The sequence below is a fragment of the Salmo trutta genome, chromosome 28 (assembly GCF_901001165.1).
Source record: "Salmo trutta chromosome 28, fSalTru1.1, whole genome shotgun sequence".
Classification (NCBI taxonomy): Eukaryota; Metazoa; Chordata; class Actinopteri; order Salmoniformes; family Salmonidae; genus Salmo; species Salmo trutta.
In genome coordinates this window covers 12893769-12911393 of record NC_042984.1, presented here as the reverse complement: position 1 = coordinate 12911393, position 17625 = coordinate 12893769, and the positions used below count along the sequence as shown (strand labels likewise).

Sequence of the window (17625 nt, the reverse complement as noted above, 5' to 3'; positions counted from 1 at the left end):
CCTGCAGTGCCTGGCTCCACTCCTACTCCCCAGGCGCTCTCTTTTGATGACTTCTGTAACCGTAATAGCCTTGGTTTCATGCATGTTAACATTAGAAGCCTCCTCCCTAAGTTTGTTTTATTCACTGCTTTAGCACACTCTGCCAACCCGGATGTCCTAGCCGTGTCTGAATCCTGGCTTAGGAAGTCCACCAAAAACTCTGAAATCTTCATCCCTAACTACAACGTTTTCAGACAAGATAGAACGGCCAAAGGGGGCGGTGTTGCAATCTACTGCAGAGATAGCCTGCAGAGTTCTGTCCTACTATCCAGGTCTGTACCCAAACAATTTGAACTTCTACTTTTAAAAATCCATCTCTCTAAAAACAAGTCTCTCACCGTTGCCGCCTGCTATAGACCACCCTCGGCCCCCAGCTGTGCTCTGGACACCATATGTGAACTGATTGCCCCCCATCTATCTTTAGAGCTCGTGCTACTAGGTGACCTAAACTGGGACATGCTTAATACCCCAGCCATCCTACAATCCAAGCTTGATGCCATCAATCTCACACAAATTATCAATGAACCCACCAGGTACAACCCCAAAGCCGCAAACACTGGCACCCTCATAGATGTCATCCTAACCAACTTGCCCTCTAAATACACCTCTGCTGTTTTCAACCAAGATCTCAGCGATCACTGCCTCATTGCCTGCATCCCTAATGGGTCAGCAGTCAAACGACCTCCACTCATCACTGCCTTTCTAATCGACCTGGCCCTGGTATCCTGGAAGGATATTGACCTCATCCCGTCAGTAGAGGATGCCTGGTTATTTTTTTTTAAATGCCTTCCTCACCATCTTAAATAAGCATGCCCCATTCAAGAAATTTAGAATTAGGAACAGATATAGCCCTTGGTTCTCCCCAGACCTGACTGCCCTTAACCAACACAAAAACATCCTATGGCGTTCTGCATTAGCATCAAACAGCCCCCGTGATATGCAGCTTTTCAGGGAAGTTAGAAACCAAAATACCAAGGCAGTTAGAAAAGCTAAGGCTAGCTTTTTCAAGCAGAAATTTGCTTCCTGCAACACAAATTCAAAAAAGTTCTGGGACATTGTAAAGTCCATAGAGAATAAGAACACCTCCTCCCAACTGCCCACTGCACTGAGGATAGTAAACTCTGTCACCACCGATAAACCCACTATAATTGAGAATTTCAATAAGCATTTTTCTACGGCTGGCCATGCTTTCCACCTGGCTACCCCTACTGCAGTCAACAGCACTGCAACCCCCACAGCTATTCGCCCAAGCCTTCCCCATTTCTCCTTCTCCCAAATCCATTCAGCTGATGTTCTGAAAGAGCTGCAAAATCTGGACCCCTACAAATCAGCCGGGCTAGACAATCTGGATCCTTTCTTTCTAAAATTATCTGCCGAAATTATTGCAACCCCTATTACTAGCCTGTTCAACCTCTCTTTCGTGTCGTCTGAGATTCCCATAGATTGGAAAGCAGCTGCTGTCATCCCCCTCTTCAAAGGAGGGGACACTCTTGACCCAAATTGCTATAGACCTATATCCATCCTACCCTGCCTTTCTAAGGTCTTCGAAAGCCAAGTCAACAAACAGATTACCGACCATTTCGAATCCCACCGCACCTTCTTCGCTATGCAATCTGGTTTCAGAGCTGGTCATGGGTGCACCTCAGCCACGCTCAAGGTCCTAAACGATATCGTAACCGCCATCGATAAGAAACAATACTGTGCTGCCGTTTTCATTGACCTGGCCAAAGCTTTCGACTCTGTCAATCACCACATCCTCATCAGCAGACTCAATAGCCTTGGTTTCTCTAATGATTGCCTCGCCTGGTTCACCAACTACTTCTCTGATGGAGTTCAGTGTGTCAAATCGGAGGGCCTGTTTTCCGGACCTCTGGCAGTCTCTATGGGGGTGCCACAGGGTTCAATTCTTGGGCCAACTCTTTTCTCTGTATACATCAATGATGTCGCTCTTGCTGCTGGTGAGTCTCTGATCCACCTCTACGCAGACGACACCATTCTGTATACTTCTGGCCCTTCTTTGGACACTGTGTTAACTAACCTCCAGACGAGCTTCAATGCCATACAACTCTCCTTCCGTGGCCTCCAACTGCTCCTAAATACAAGTAAAACTAAATGCAGGCTCTTCTCGCTGCCTGCACCTGCCGGCCTGTCCTGCATCACTACTCTGGACGGTTCTGACTTAGAATATGTTGACAACTACAAATACCTAGGTGTCTGGTTAGACTGTAAACTCTCCTTCCAGACTCACATGATTCATCTCCAATCCAAAGTTAAATCAAGAATTGGCTTCCTATTTCGCAAAAAAAAGCATCCTTCACTCATGCTGCCAAATATACCCTAGTAAAACTGACCATCCTACCGATCCTCGACTTCGGCGATGTCATTTACAAAATAGCCTCCAATACCCTACTCAACAAACTGGATGCAGTCTATCACAGTGCCATCCGTTTTGTCACCAAAGCCCCATATACTACCCACCACTGCGACCTGTACGCTCTCGTTGGCTGGTCTTCGCTTCATAATCGTCGCCAAACCCACTGGCTCCAGGTCATCTACAAGTCCCCCCTTATCTCCGCTCACTGGTCACCATAGCAGCACCCACCTGTAGCACGCGCTCCAGCAGGTATATCTCTCTGGTCACCCCCAAAGCCAATTCCTCCTTTGGCCGTCTCTCTTTCCAGTTCTCTGCTGCCAATGACTGGAACGAACTACAAAAATCTCTGAAACTGGAAACACTTATCTCCCTCACTAGCTTTAAGCACCAGCTGTCAGAGCAGCTCACAGATCACTGCACCTGTACATAGCCCATCTATAATTTAGCCCAAACAACTACCTCTTCCCCTACTGTATTTATTTATTTAATTTATTTTATTTTGCTCCTTTGCACCCCATTATCTCTATTTCTACTTTGCACTTTCTTCTACTACAAATCTACCATTCCAGTGTTTTACTTGCTATATTGTATTTACTTTGCCACCATGGACTTTTTTACCTTTATCTCCCTTATCTCACCTCATTTGCTCACATCGTACACAGACTTATTTTTCTACTGTATTATTGACTATATTTGTTTTACTCCATGTGTAACTCTGTGTTGTTGTATGTGTCGAACTGCTTTGCTTTATCTTGGCCAGGTCGCAATTGTAAATGAGAACTTGTTCTCAACTTGCCTACCTGGTTAAATAAAGGTGAAATAAAATAAAATAAAAAGACAGACAGACATTTGACACAGACAGACAGACAGACAGACAGACAGACAGACAGACAGACAGACAGACAGACAGACAGACAGACAGACAGACAGACAGACAGACAGACAGACAGACAGACAAAGACATTTGACACAGACAGACAGACAGACATTTGACACAGACAGACAGACAGACATTTGACACAGACAGACAGACAGACAGACATTTGACACAGACAGACAGACAGACAGACAGACAGACAGACAGACAGACAGACAGACAGACAGACAGACAGACAAAGACATTTGATACAGACAGACAGACAGACAGACAGACAAAGACATTTGACACAGACAGACAGACAAAGACATTTGACACAGACAGACAGACAGACAGACAGACAGACAGACAGACAGACAGACAGACAGACAGACAGACAGACAGACAAAGACATTTGACACAGACAGACAGACAGACAGACAAAGACATTTGACACAGACAGACAGACAAAGACATTTGACACAGACAGACAGACATTTGTCACAGACAGACAGACAGACAGACAGACAGACAGACAGACAGACAGACAGACAGACAGACAGACAGACATTTGACACAGACAGAGACAGACAGACATTTGTCACAGACAGACAGACAGAGAAAGACATTTGTCACAGACACAGACAGACAGACAGACAGACAGACAGACAGACAGACAGACAGACAGACAGACAGACAGACACTTATGACCATGCTGTCTGACCATAACTCCAGACGTCACTCTGATGAGTGTATGTTCGGAACAGGATGCTTTCCAGGGCCATCCATTTTATGTTTATGGGAGTCTGGAAGAAACATAGAAACAGAAGCTCATTTTGTCTGTTTACTGTGGACAACAACTTGTGAAATACATTATCTTGATGAATCAAGGTGAATGGAGCGGTGAATGTGTGTCCTGATTACCTTGTTACTGTCACTGTAGACATATTTCTTGTCATCAGGATAGAGCAGGTCAGCCACACCATAGTCAGAAATCTGGACGAAGTAATCATTCTTTAGCATCACGTTCCTCGCAGCCAGGTTCCTGTGCACCATACAGTGTTCCTCCAGGTAATACATTCCCTGAAGACAGACACACAAGAGGTCACCCAGTGAGAAACAGTGAGACTCAATAAGAGTCTTAGAATCATGAAGGGTAAGAAAACCCTTTTTTAACCTGTTTTGATTTTGGTTCCAGGTAGAACCTTTTTCGGGTGTTTTCACACTTTTTCCCTTTCAGACATTTTTTGTGAACCAAGTGCAGTTCGCTTTATTGTTTGTGCAGTGTGAACACTCCAAAAGAGCCCCCAAAGCGAACTGATCTGAGACCATCTCGAGAGGTGGTCTGAGTTCGGTTCGCTTGAATTCCGCGGGCTGGTCTCCCTTTTTTAGGACAATGTGAACGCAAAGCTCCCCAGGTTCGCTTGTCATTATCCCCGCACCACACACTAGACTTCTGCAGCACCATTTCCCCTAACATAACCCCTCACTTTGGTGCCACTAAAGAGAGAAGAGGATATACAGGTTAGCGGGATAATCAGAGTTTTTAGTTCAGATGATTTGTTTGCTAAATGTTATATATAGGCTACAATACAGCAGTGTAATAAACTGTTTATTCTACTGTGGGGTTTGAATAGTGTGAGAAGACAACAACATATTTGGTGAGAATCACAACATAGGGTACAAAATCAATTCTAGCTCTGAAAGAAGCAGTAGGCTACATTGTGTTTACCATTTTCCAATATAGCATTATATTGTCTGCAGTTATTCTTCTGTTATTTATTCTGTTACCAATAATATTTACATGTTAATAGTATCTTCTGATTACAATTGTCTCATCTTTTAACTAAATGCAATCTATTAGCTTCCAAAATGTAATTAGGTACAGTATGTCTGGCTGTCCGATAACACGTTTTGATGGAATGGCTTGTCCTGTACTTTGGAAAAACCCAGAGTTTATTGAGTGAATGTTGGAAAAAGGTTTTGGTTCCTTTCTAAATATAGCAATGTGAATGCAAAGAGGACTGGAACCACAAAATAGGTGAAGTGAACTGGCAAAAGGGTTGAGTCCAAATTCAAAGGCAAGGGCAATGTGAATACAAAGAGAACTGAGTTATTTTGATTTTTTACCCCAGAGTTCACTTTAAAGAGGACTGAGATTGGTTACTTTAAAGAGGACTGAGATTGGTTCTTTTAAAGAGGACTGAGATTGGTTCTTTTAAAGAGGACTGAGATTGGTTCTTTTAAAGAGGACTGAGATTGGTTACTTTAAAGAGGACTGAGATTGGTTCTTTTAAAGAGGACTGAGATTGGTTCTTTTAAAGAGGACTGAGATTGGTTATTTTAAAGAGGACTGAGATTGGTTACTTTAAAGAGGACTGAGATTGGTTCTTTTAAAGAGGACTGAGATTGGTTCTTTTAAAGAGGACTGAGATTGGTTATTTTAAAGAGGACTGAGATTGGTTACTTTAAAGAGGACTGAGATTGGTTACTTTAAAGAGGACTGAGATTGGTTATTTTAAAGAGGACTGAGATTGGTTACTTTAAAGAGGACTGAGATTGGTTACTTTAAAGAGGACTGAGATTGGTTATTTTAAAGAGGACTGAGATTGGTTATTTTAAAGAGGACTGAGATTGGTTATTTTAAAGAGGACTATATGTGAAAACACCCTTAAAGTGTTCTGGGTTCTTTGAGGGGAAAACCACCTGGAACCAAAAATGGTTCTACCCTTTAGTGATCATGACCTCACCTTAGCTATCTGTACACACCAGTTGAGGAGCCTCTGTGGATCCAGGTTGTCCCTGTGGTGCCTGATGTGCTTCAGTAAGGACCCCTGGCTGCTGAGCTGGGTGACCAGCTGGAGACTGGCACCTGGACAGACACCTAAGAGCCTGACGATATACGGGTGGTCTAGACTGCCCATGGACAACATGTGCTGCAGAGGACACACAGAGAGAACGAGAGCAAGGGAGAGAGAGAGGGAGAGGGAATCAGACAGGATCTCCTACACACCACGAGACTGTGTTAGCTTGGTGAGCTAAAGCCCAGGCATTAGCTCATGGAGTTAACACAAGTATTTATGTCTCATGCAAGGTTACTCTTCAATAAAACCCACCTCCCTTACACAAACATATCTGGTGACTAGGAATTGTAGTGGATTCCATTCAGACGTTAGTATTGTTACTGAGTGTCTGTGTGTTATGAGTGTGTGGTTCTTACATCAGTGATCTCAGTGAAGGTCTGTCTGCCTGTGTGGTCCTGGATGGTCTTAATGGCTACAGGAATCTTCACTGAGTCTCCCTCAGGGATCCACAGGCCTTTGTGTACGGTGCCAAACACTCCAGAGCCAAGGGCTTTGACCTTCTTCAGCTCTGGGGCCCTCAGGATCCGGGCATGAACGTTAGCCCCTTTCTCTCCTGGCCCCAGCGGCTCAAAACTCTTTTAACAACACACACAGACCAGTTACATTTATACTGCGAGTTTGGAAAGATTTTTGGGATATGTCCAATGTGTCCCACAACTCTGCAGACTACCTTTCAGTTATGTTGTAGAAATATACCAGTATTCTATTGAATTTGACATATATTTTTCAATCTCACCTCCTCACTCTTCAGGTACCTCCTCATGGCTCTCTTCCTGCGGATGGCCCGGCCACGGTGGTACAGCATGCCCAACACAAACAATGCCAGGCAGACTATGAGGGCAGCCGGCACTCCCAACGCTATCCCTGTGATCTGAGTGCTACAGGAGAAAATGTGTAAATGTCCGTTGTGTGTTTGAGTGTGTTTGTGTGTGTGTGTGTTTGAATGGGGGGTGTGTGTGTGTTTGAGTGTGTGTGTGTGTGTTTGAATGGGGTGTGTGTGTGTTTGAGTGTGTGTGTGTGTTTGAATGGGGGGTGTGTGTGTGTGTTTGAGTGTGTGTGTGTGTGTTTGAATGGGGTGTGTGTGTGTGTGTGTTTGAGTGTGTGTGTTTGAATGGGGGGTGTGTGTGTGTTTGAGTGTGTTTGTGTGTGTGTGTGTGTGTGTGTGTTTGAATGGGGTGTGTGTGTGTTTGAGTGTGTGTGTGTGTTTGAATGGGGGGGGTGTGTGTTTGAGTGTGTTTGTGTGTGTGTGTTTGAATGGCGTGTGTGTGTGTGTTTGAGTGTGTGTGTGTGTGTGTGTGTGTGTGTTTGAATGGGGGGTGTGTGTGTGTTTGAGTGTGTGTGTGTGTGTGTTTGAATGGGGTGTGTGTGTTTGAGTGTGTGTGTGTATGTTTGAATGCGGGGTGTGTGTGTGTGTTTGAGTGTGTGTGTGTGTTTGAATGGGGGGTGTGTGTGTGTTTGAGTGTGTTTGTGTGTGTGTGTTTGAATGGGGGGTGTGTGTGTGTTTGAGTGTGTGTGTGTGTGTTTGAATGGGGTGTGTGTGTGTGTGTGTGTGTTTGAATGGGGGTGTGTGTGTGTTTGAGTGTGTGTGTGTGTGTGTGTTTGAATGGGGTGTGTGTGTGTGTTTGAATGGGGGGTGTGTGTGTGTGTGTGTTTGAATGGGGGTGTGTGTGTGTTTGAGTGTGTGTGTGTGTGTGTGTTTGAATGGGGGGTGTGTGTGTGTTTGAGTGTGTGTGTGTGTGTGTGTGTGTGTGTGTGTTTGAATGGGGTGTGTGTGTGTGTTTGAGTGTGTGTGTGTGTGTGTGTTTGAATGGGGTGTGTGTGTGTATATACCCACCAGCAGGGAGAGACACTCACCTAGTGGACTGTCTAGTGTTGTCTATACAGTCACTCACCTAGTGGACTGTCTAGTGTTGTCTATACAGTCACTCACCTAGTGGACTGTCTAGTGTTGTCTATACAGTCACTCACCTAGTGGACTGTCTAGTGTTGTCTATACAGTCACTCACCTAGTGGACTGTCTAGTGTTGTCTATACAGTCACTCACCTAGTGGACTGTCTAGTGTTGTCTATACAGTCACTCAACCCTGGACCCGAACACCTGCAACAAGATGCACAGTGTCACTCTATTGCGCACACACACACTCAAACACACATGCACACGCACACACACTCACCCCTGTGTGCAGTTGACATGGCAGGGCTCACAGTAGCTGTCCTTGTTGGGGTATTTGTAGATGAACTGCCCGTTCTCTCCGTTCACCCCACTGGGGCAGGAGAACACACAGTGAGGACCGTCTCTCAGACTGGAACACATCACACACTCATCAGACCCCTGAGAGAGAGGGAGAGAAATGGGGGGAGGGGAGCGCGAGACAGGGAGGGGGAGAAAGGAGAGAGGGGGTGATGGAGAGCGAGAGAGGGAGGGGAGAGCGAGAGAGGGAGGGAGGGGGAGAAAGAAGGAGAGAGGGGGTGGTGGAGAGCGAGAGAAGAAGGGGAGCGCGAGAGAGGGAGGGGGAGAAAGAAGGAGAGAGGGGGTGGTGGAGAGAGAGAGAAATCACTTACCAATGTCAGAGAAGAGGGCATTTTATCCATTATATTAATGAACAGTGAAATAATACAACACTCTTTCTCTAATGTATCTCTCAAACACATTTTTTGACACTCAGCCAGATCAAGAAACAGAAGCTGATATCGATGTGATTTGTGATATCTAATATACTAACCAATATACTGCAGTATGGAATCCTAAAAGGAAGGAGAAAATAGTCCAGCCTTTTTGGTGAGGCCTGGTGTTAATCCTATTATATATATATTTTTTTTATTATTATTTAACCTTTATTTAACTAGGCAAGTCAGTTAAGAACAAATTCTTATTTTCAATGACGGCCTAGGAACAGTGGGTTAACTGCCTTGTTCAGGGGCAGAACGATAGATTTTTAGCTTGGCAGCTCAGGGATTTGATCTAGCAACCTTTCAGTTACTGGCCCAACACTCTAACCACTAGGCTACCTGCCGCCCCGGTGCATGACGTCATGTGCATGGTATGTGATGTGGAAAGGTGTGTGTGGGTTAACTTCCGAATGAGTCATCACCGTTTAAAGTTACAATACAATGTCCTAGAAGATTAGGGAGAAATGCTGATAAGCCAAAAGCAAACAAATGCCTATATCACCTTATATTTCACAGTCCAGTAATATCACAAAAAAGCCAATGTTTACAGAGACTAATGTAGAAACTATGTGGGAGGAGATGTTTCCTGACTGAGTTGGCTGCTACAGTACAGTCATGTACCACAATCATCTGACGAATGAGAGAATGAAAAGCCAAGAACAGTGTCAAAGTATTAGATCTCAGCCAATATCCTTTCTGTACTTTCACTTCTAGACTGTATATGTGAAGCTAGCAGTGAGGTTTAGTTGATAGGGAGATTGAGAGAGACATCAAGAGGACAAGAGTGAGAGATAGAGAGTGAGAGATGGGACGAAAGAGATAGAATACCAAGAGAGAGAGAAAGAGACAGAGAGTTTGTATACCGGTCCAGTGCAGCTATCCCTCCCATACTGCGGTTGGCATTCTGGATGACAGGCGACACACTCCCCCTTTGGTCCCGCAAACTCCCTGGGCTGACTGGTGGTGGAGGGACACAACAGATGGTTAAACACACGCACACACACACACACACACACACCCAGCCAACTCTATCTCAATTTTGATCTCTCTCACACCTCACACACAAGTAACACACACACACATAACGGTCCCTCCCACTGACCCTGTGTAGAAGTTGCAGTGTGCCACACAGGTAGAGTCTCGGCTGTGGTTCCTGCAGGAGAGACACTGGTCAGGCCCCGGGCCCCAGCAGCCTGAGTCTGAACACAGTGGGTCACACACGTGACCCTCCTCAACTGTAAACAACAACAACAACATGATTCAGAGTTGAGATAAGTACGTGCAACTCTGACTTTCACTTAAATCATAATTGAAGTCAACTCGTTCAACGTGCAGATCTCAGGTCAGAATATGGCCCTGAAAGATTGAAACAGCTAGTAGCTGAGATGTCCCACCACACTCTCTCAGAGGCCTGTTGTCCTTGATGTCGTTGAGGCTTGTGGCGTGCCCGGTGAACAGGCGTGTCCAGTTGACGGTGTGGTGGTAACACAGTTTGGCGTTGTGGCTGAGGTACACGTTGCCGTCACTGATCTCTCTCAGGGAACGCAGACCCAGAGAGGTGATGGACGCAACACGCATGACCATCAGAGAGAAACGCCTGGAGGAGAAAAGTTTGAGATTGGTAAGAGGAAAACAGAAGTAAAACGACCTCTAAAGGCCCTTTCTCAACAAGTCCCTTATTCAGGTACGAGCACGTCTTGTTTATGACACTGTTCACACCAATTGCTAAATATCGTCCTGCCGCAATCCATCAATTATTATTTACTTGGAACGGGTTTGATTTTTGCATCTTTTTGCACGAGAAAATAAACTGTTCACCAATAGAAATTGTTATCTGGGACACTGCCACTGACAGTCACGCCCTGATCATAGAGAGCCCTCGGGGTTGTCTATGGTTTTTAGGTCAGGGCGTGACTAGGGGGATTTCTAGTTAGTTTATTTCTATGTTGGTGTATGTGTATGGTTCCAAATTAGAGGCAGCTGATAATCGTTACCTCTAATTGGGGATCATACTGAGTGTGTTCTATTTCCCACCTGCGATGTGGGATATTGTTTTGTGTGAGTGCCTTTGTTTTGCACGATCGTTAATTGTTTGTTGTTTTGAAGTTTCACTGTAATAAATATGTGGAACTCTACTCACGATGCGGCTTGGTCCAGTTATTTAAGCGACGGTTGTGACATATATATTTTTTTAAGTTTGCTGTGCAGCAATGTATCAATTTAGCCAATGTGATCACACCACACCAGAGCCACACATCACTCTTTCCAATCAAACTTCCCCTCCAGTCCATTGCCAACACTGTAGCCTATTGTATAGCCATTCAGCAAGCAAGACAATCAATTGATACTACTCTCCTTGAATAGACCTAAGTTTGAAAAAATGGCCTAAAATAAGTTGCAGCAGATGACCACACTGGGTTCCACTCCTATCAGCTCAATGGCCCCGTCCTGCCTGGTGTCTACGGTACAGGCTGGTGGCGGTGGTGTAATGGTGTGGGGAATGTTTTTCAGCAACGTTTCCATGCCACAATTAATTCAGGCTTTTCTGGAAGCAAAGGGGGTGACCAACCCAGTACTAGATTGGTGTACTTAATAAACTAAGTGTATATTGCTGTTCATTGTCTATATATAGGCTACACATTCAAGAGCTAGAGAGAGGGAAGAGACAGGCCAGCAGAGATGCATGAATTGTGCAAGAACAGAACAGTGAAGAAGACTATATTCAAGAATATATTCATCCGTCAATCATATAGCCTATACAGTGTATGAGGCTATATATTACAGGCCTGCAAAAGTTAATCTAGGCCTAGACCACTTGTGTTATAGGCAAGCCTAAAAGACAGAGACAAAAAAAACTTTTCAATAAGTGGTTGCACAGATTTAGATAAAGCACTCAAATTAAAGTGTCAACATATCCACCCATTGCTTCACTGAAATGTATCAACGCCTGATCCTTAGACTATGGACAGGCTGATCATTAGGCTATGGACAGGCTGATCATTAGGCTATGGACAGGCTGATCATTAGGCTATGGACAGGCTGATCATTAGACTATGGACAGGCTGGTCATTAGGCTATGGACAGGCTGATCATTAGGCTATGGACAGGCTGATCATTAGGCTATGGACAGGCTGATCATTAGGCTATGGACAGGCTGATCATTAGGCTATGGACAGGCTGATCATTAGGCTATGGACAGGCTGATCATTAGGCTATGGACAAGCTGATCATTAGGCTATGGACAGGCTGATCATTAGGCTATGGACAAGCTGATCATTAGGCTATGGACAGGCTGATCATTAGGCTATGGACAGGTTGCGTGCCTGTGTTTCTATTTTCTAATGGTTGTTAGTTTCATCGTCATATAGCCTATATCACTGCTTCACTGAAATGTATCAACGCCTGATCCTTAGACTATGGACAGGCTATGGACAAGCTGATCATTAGGCTATGGACAGGCTCTATCTACCCCTTAAAACTTTTCTCGTCATTTTTTTTTATAGGCTACATTGATTTAGCATGATCCTATAATGAAGACTAGTTTGATATCCTACAGAAAGGATTTGAAGCTAAGGCAAGGTTTTTAATACAGTGTGGGAAAGAATAAATGTGATTTGCTTATATGAGATGCGCTGCAGGCGGCTTTGATTGACGGGTCCTTTTAGATGGGTGGGTGTGTGTGTGTGAGTTGGCTAATTCTCTATGTCCATTCAGAAAGTCTGGACTTCATCTCTTTAACCAGATAGAAAGAAAAGTGTAGGCAGCATGTGTCTTGATGGTCAGCGTATGTGCGAGGACTGACGACAGGTGCTATTTTTACATTTCCTCTCTTATTAAATGGGGTGCAACAAAGCCAAGCTCCTTTCATGATTCATCCTATTGGATGAATAGCCTATCCTAATATTTTCAGTAGTATATCATTATTTACAGTAGTATATCATTTTTTACAGTAGTATATCATTTGTTCCAGTAGTATATCATTTGTTCCAGTAGTATATTATTTGTTCCAGTAGTATATCATTTGTTCCAGTAGTACATTATTTTTCTCTCATTACTGCATCCTCTCTAGCCACTTTGATCAAATTGAACATTTTGCACCTGAGAATGGCCGCAGCAGTGTTGGTGACGTTCTGACAATTTTTCAGAAAAATGGAGGGAAAAACGCATCGGACTTGGTGTGAATGGTTCAGTGTGTCAAAATCGGAATCTGTATTTTTTCGAAATTCCGACAAAAAGATCAGAACATAGTTGGTGAGAAAAGACCTGGCTGCATTTAGACAGGCTGCCCAATTCTGATCTCTTTTAACTAATTGGTCTCTTGACCAATCAGATCAGCTCTGAAAAAGAGGTGATGTGAAAAGATCTGATTTGACTGGTCAAAGACCAATTAGAGGAAAAAAGATCAGAATTGGGCTACCTGTCTAAATGCAGCCACATACTGCATCATCAATTTACCTCAAATGGAAAAAAAAGCATCCTTAAACCTCAGAAGGAGACTAGAACAACACATTCAATTAAATAAAAATGTATTTGTGGTAGAAACTAAAACTGCAATAGGAAGTTGCATTAAGATACTGCAACATCACAGTAACAACTATCTGTATTAGTCAGCCTTAAGGCCATGCTTTGGTTAAGCAAAAAGTTACGGAGTCACACACAGCTCAGGCCATACCTCTTTGCGCTGGAGAGGGACATCAGGAGCAGAGTGGACAGGAAGGTGAGATACATAAAGAGAGATAGAGAGATTACATACTCTAGTGACATGCATGACATGAGCTGTTGACGAAAAAGCAGCTTCTGGTATTATTAAAGCAAACAGAGGACAGACTGGGTGGATTAAATGACATGTAACAAAACAGAATGACATTTGAGTTATATACAAATATGGACTTTCTTTCATACACACATGCAGTCACACGTGCATACGCACACAAACATGCACACACACACACACCCACACACACACACACACCCACACACACACACACCCACACACACACACACACACACACACACACACACACACACACACACACACACACACACACACACACCACCTTACTTGTGAAGAGATCTTCCCTGTATGGTGGTAAGACTGGAGAACACTGACAGATCTGACAGCTCTTTAGGCCACGACTGGATGGCTAGGATATCTGGACAGCAGACAATGGGCAAGCAAACATAGTTTACACAAATGCAAATATACACAGTCACATGCTGGACAGACTGTGATTTCAATTTCTGGTTATACTGTATAACAACAAAGCAACATGCTGTAGGAGAGGAAAAAAGCTAAGTTTAAGGTTGGTAAGAGGAAAACAGACCTCTTAAGGCACACACACACACACAAACACACACCTGTTATCTCCTGCACAGAGCGGAAGACTTCCAGCTTCTTAGGGTCCAGAGGTGGGATATTCTTATAGTCATCACTGAACAATACACAGAGCACATCTACTGTTCATGTACTGATAATGCTACGTAATGCAGCAATCAAACTACAACGCTTCCAGTGCGATGAACTCACTTACCCAAGGATCCCTGTGACCAGGAAGTGCAGACTGCCCTGTATCTTGGTGCAGTTGATGAAGCTGTCAATGTTACTGGAGTCCACCGTCTGTCTGTGCTCAGGCCCTGTGCCCTCACAGGCTAGTTTGGGATCAATGAATCAATTAATCAATCTGTCTCTGTGCTCAGGCCCTGTGCCCTCACAGGCTAGTTTGGGATCAATCAATGAATAAATCTGTCTCTGTGCTCAGGCAACTCTTGCAGGCTTGTGTATGAAGAATCCCTCAACAGTTATTCCACTCTCATGAGTCATGTCCAAACTATCAAAAATAACAGCATGAAATTCCTGCACAAACAACCTTCATTTAGCAGCTATAAATCAACCATTGAAAGTGAATGTAGCCACTACAGGGACTATTTCTCAATATCCTCACATCCTTTCCTCCTTCTCAAAACTCAGAGGGACCTCAGACCTTCACCTCCAACGTGGCTTGAGTAGTAGGCGAGGAGAGAGGAATCGAGGAGAGACTATCTGGGATTGGGCCAGGGTGTGTTAGTGTATTGACTGTGTTGGATTACCTTTAGGGCACAGCCCTCCACAGAGCTCACACTGCCTCTGACCAGTCCTCTCCACCTCCTTCTTGTCTGGAGGACAACCACTCACACAGGAGCTGCCGTCCACCACGAAGTGGGCTGTATGGGGGAAAGAGGGCAGAGGAGAAGAAGATACAGAGGCATCTATTCACATGAATTCAGAACCATGCAGTGGCTTGGATGTTCTTGATGTCACTTGGCTGGTTCAGTGTTAAGAAAAATACCCAGATACCAGCTTAGTACGAGAACACGAGAAGAAGAATATGAGAATAAAGATAAAAACACACACACACAAGGGTACTCACTGGGGCAGTGGGAGACACAAATGGATCCGTACTGATACTTGGCGTTGGGGTTCGTCTCCATCTGAAACGTCTGCTTGTTATAGATCAGAGTCTGGGGACACTGGGGCACACAGGAGCCTGAGTCGTTGAAGTGACTGCACGCCTGAGAGTAGGAAGGTAGACACGCACATACAATTTAGAATGAATCATGAACCTTCTCATGAAGTAATCTATATTAGCTTTCTTACTGTAAATGAGCTACTTCATCAGCTGTTACAGAACTGTGCTACACAGTTCAAAGCCTCAAAGCTGCACATGCCATACAGTGGGTGTTCTGACATACGTCCATGACTTGATAACTCAATAAGTAGCCAATTAAATGAGGTTCCGATATATGTAATAATGGTGGCGTCGCGGCTGTGGACTCTCTATTCAGCTATTAAGGTTAAATTACTGTTAAATCACTACTCCTTTCTGAATGACTAGCTTCTCTGTAGGAAAGACAGAAAAGCACTCACAAAGCAGTCCATGTCCTGAGACGCAGTGCAGCCCCCTGCACATTCTATGTGACAGCAGTCCCTGGGGCTTGTCCCAAAACAGCGGCCATTACACTGAGGGGCGCACACCGTCTTAGTCACTGAGGGGTACAGAGAGGGAGGTCAGTGACAGGATAGTGTAGGACAGCATGTGACAATATATGACAAGACGGTGAGAGAGAGAGAAAAAGAAAGAGATAGAATGAGAGGTGGCACACCCAGATGAAAAGCAGGCAGAGAACTCACAGATCTGGCAGTGTTCTTCACCAGACCCCCAGCAGTTCTCCCCACAGGAAGGGTGACAAGGCCCTACACACATGGAACATCATTATCAGTCAGATATAGCAGCCAATGGCTGACCCAAGAACAGAGGTCAAAGAGGTCAAAGTTCATGGTCTAGCCAGAGTTCGGAATCTCAATTGGAATCCTGATCTCTTTTAGCATTTTCCAGATCAGGCTCTAACCACCTATTCTAGTGGACAGGCACTGACCTCTCTGGCCGTTGTACTGGATGTCAATGGGAGCCTTGGCCCTATCCCTGTCCCTCACAATGTCATCCCAGTTTACCCAGGGACCATAGCTCAGGAACCTGTTGTTGACGATCTGGACACCCCCCTCCAGAATTTCTGTAGACGAGAGAGAGAGAGAGAGAGAGAGAGAGAGAGAGAGAGAGAGAGAGAGAGAGAGAGAGAGAGAGAGAGAGAGAGAGAGAGAGAGAGTGAGAGAGAGAGAGAATGAACTACAAGACAAAATACAAACCCTCCAACCCAAAAAGGCCTGTGGGGTTGATGGTATCCTAAATGAAATGATAAAATATACAAATGTCAAATTGTCTTTTTACCCAATTACCATACGAGAGACCACGTATTCACCCTGCACAACCTAATTGACAAACAAACCAAAACAAAGGCAAAGTCTTCTTTGTTGATTTCAAAAAGCTTTCGACTCAATTTGGCATGAGGGTCTGCTATACAAATTGATGGAAAGTGGTGTTGGGGAAAAATATACGACATTATAAAATCCATGTACACAAACAACAAGTGTGTGGTTAAAATGGGCAAAAAACACACACATTTCTTTCCACAGAGCCGGGGGGTGAGACAAGGATGCAGCTTAAGCCCCACCCTCTTCAACATAAATATCAACGAATTGGCGAGGGCACTAGAACGGTCTAGAGCACCCAGCCTCCCCCTACTAGAATCTGAAGTCAAATGTCTACTGTTTGTTGATGATCTGGTGCTTCTGTCACCAAACAAGGAGGGCCAACAGCAGCACATAGATCTTCTGCACAGATTCTGTCAGACCTGGGCCCTAACAGTAAATCTCAGTAAGAAAAAATAATGGTGTTCCAAAAAAGGTCCAGTTGCCAGGACCACGAACTCAAATATCATCTAGACACCACCGCCTAAACATCAGCGCCACAGGTAACTTCCACAAAGCTGTGAACGATCTGAGAGACAAGGCAAGAAGAGTCTTCTATACTATCAAAAGGTACATAAAATTCGACATACCAATTAGGATCTGGCTAAAGTTATCGAACACATTGCTCTTTATGGTAGTGAGGTCTGGGGTCCGCTCACCAACCAAGAATTCACAAAATGGGAACAACACCAAATTGAAACTCTGCATGTAGAATTCTGCAAAAATATCCTCATTGTACAACGTAGAACACCAAATAATGCATGCAGAGCAGAATTAAGCCAATAAACGCTAATTATCAAAATCCAGAAAAGAGCCGTTAAATTCTACAACCACCTAAATGGAAGCGATTCCCAAACCTTCCATAGCAAAGCCATCACCTACAGAGAGATGAACCTGGAGAAGAGTCCCCTAAGCAAGCTGGTCCTGGGGCTCTGTTCACAAACACAAACACACCCCACAGAGCCCCAGGACAGCAACA

General features: G+C 44.4%; 1 protein-coding gene across 1 annotated transcript in view; it reads right to left on the bottom strand.

Annotated features, from left to right (window-relative positions):
• Positions 1 to 17625, bottom strand: part of LOC115165511 (receptor tyrosine-protein kinase erbB-3-like) — a 40375-nt gene that overhangs the window by 8443 nt on the left and 14307 nt on the right. The window contains exons 4-22 of the mRNA XM_029718687.1: positions 16217 to 16351; positions 15972 to 16034; positions 15708 to 15826; positions 15211 to 15352; positions 14891 to 15004; positions 14335 to 14452; positions 14162 to 14235; positions 13866 to 13956; positions 13476 to 13484; positions 10198 to 10400; positions 9906 to 10038; positions 9667 to 9760; positions 8308 to 8465; positions 8178 to 8231; positions 6870 to 7011; positions 6490 to 6708; positions 6020 to 6205; positions 4194 to 4352; positions 3994 to 4075 (exon numbers count right to left, since the gene is read on the bottom strand). Coding sequence (XP_029574547.1) covers positions 3994 to 4075; positions 4194 to 4352; positions 6020 to 6205; positions 6490 to 6708; positions 6870 to 7011; positions 8178 to 8231; positions 8308 to 8465; positions 9667 to 9760; positions 9906 to 10038; positions 10198 to 10400; positions 13476 to 13484; positions 13866 to 13956; positions 14162 to 14235; positions 14335 to 14452; positions 14891 to 15004; positions 15211 to 15352; positions 15708 to 15826; positions 15972 to 16034; positions 16217 to 16351 — 2295 coding nt within the window. The remainder of the gene's footprint in view (positions 1 to 3993; positions 4076 to 4193; positions 4353 to 6019; positions 6206 to 6489; positions 6709 to 6869; positions 7012 to 8177; positions 8232 to 8307; positions 8466 to 9666; positions 9761 to 9905; positions 10039 to 10197; positions 10401 to 13475; positions 13485 to 13865; positions 13957 to 14161; positions 14236 to 14334; positions 14453 to 14890; positions 15005 to 15210; positions 15353 to 15707; positions 15827 to 15971; positions 16035 to 16216; positions 16352 to 17625) is intronic.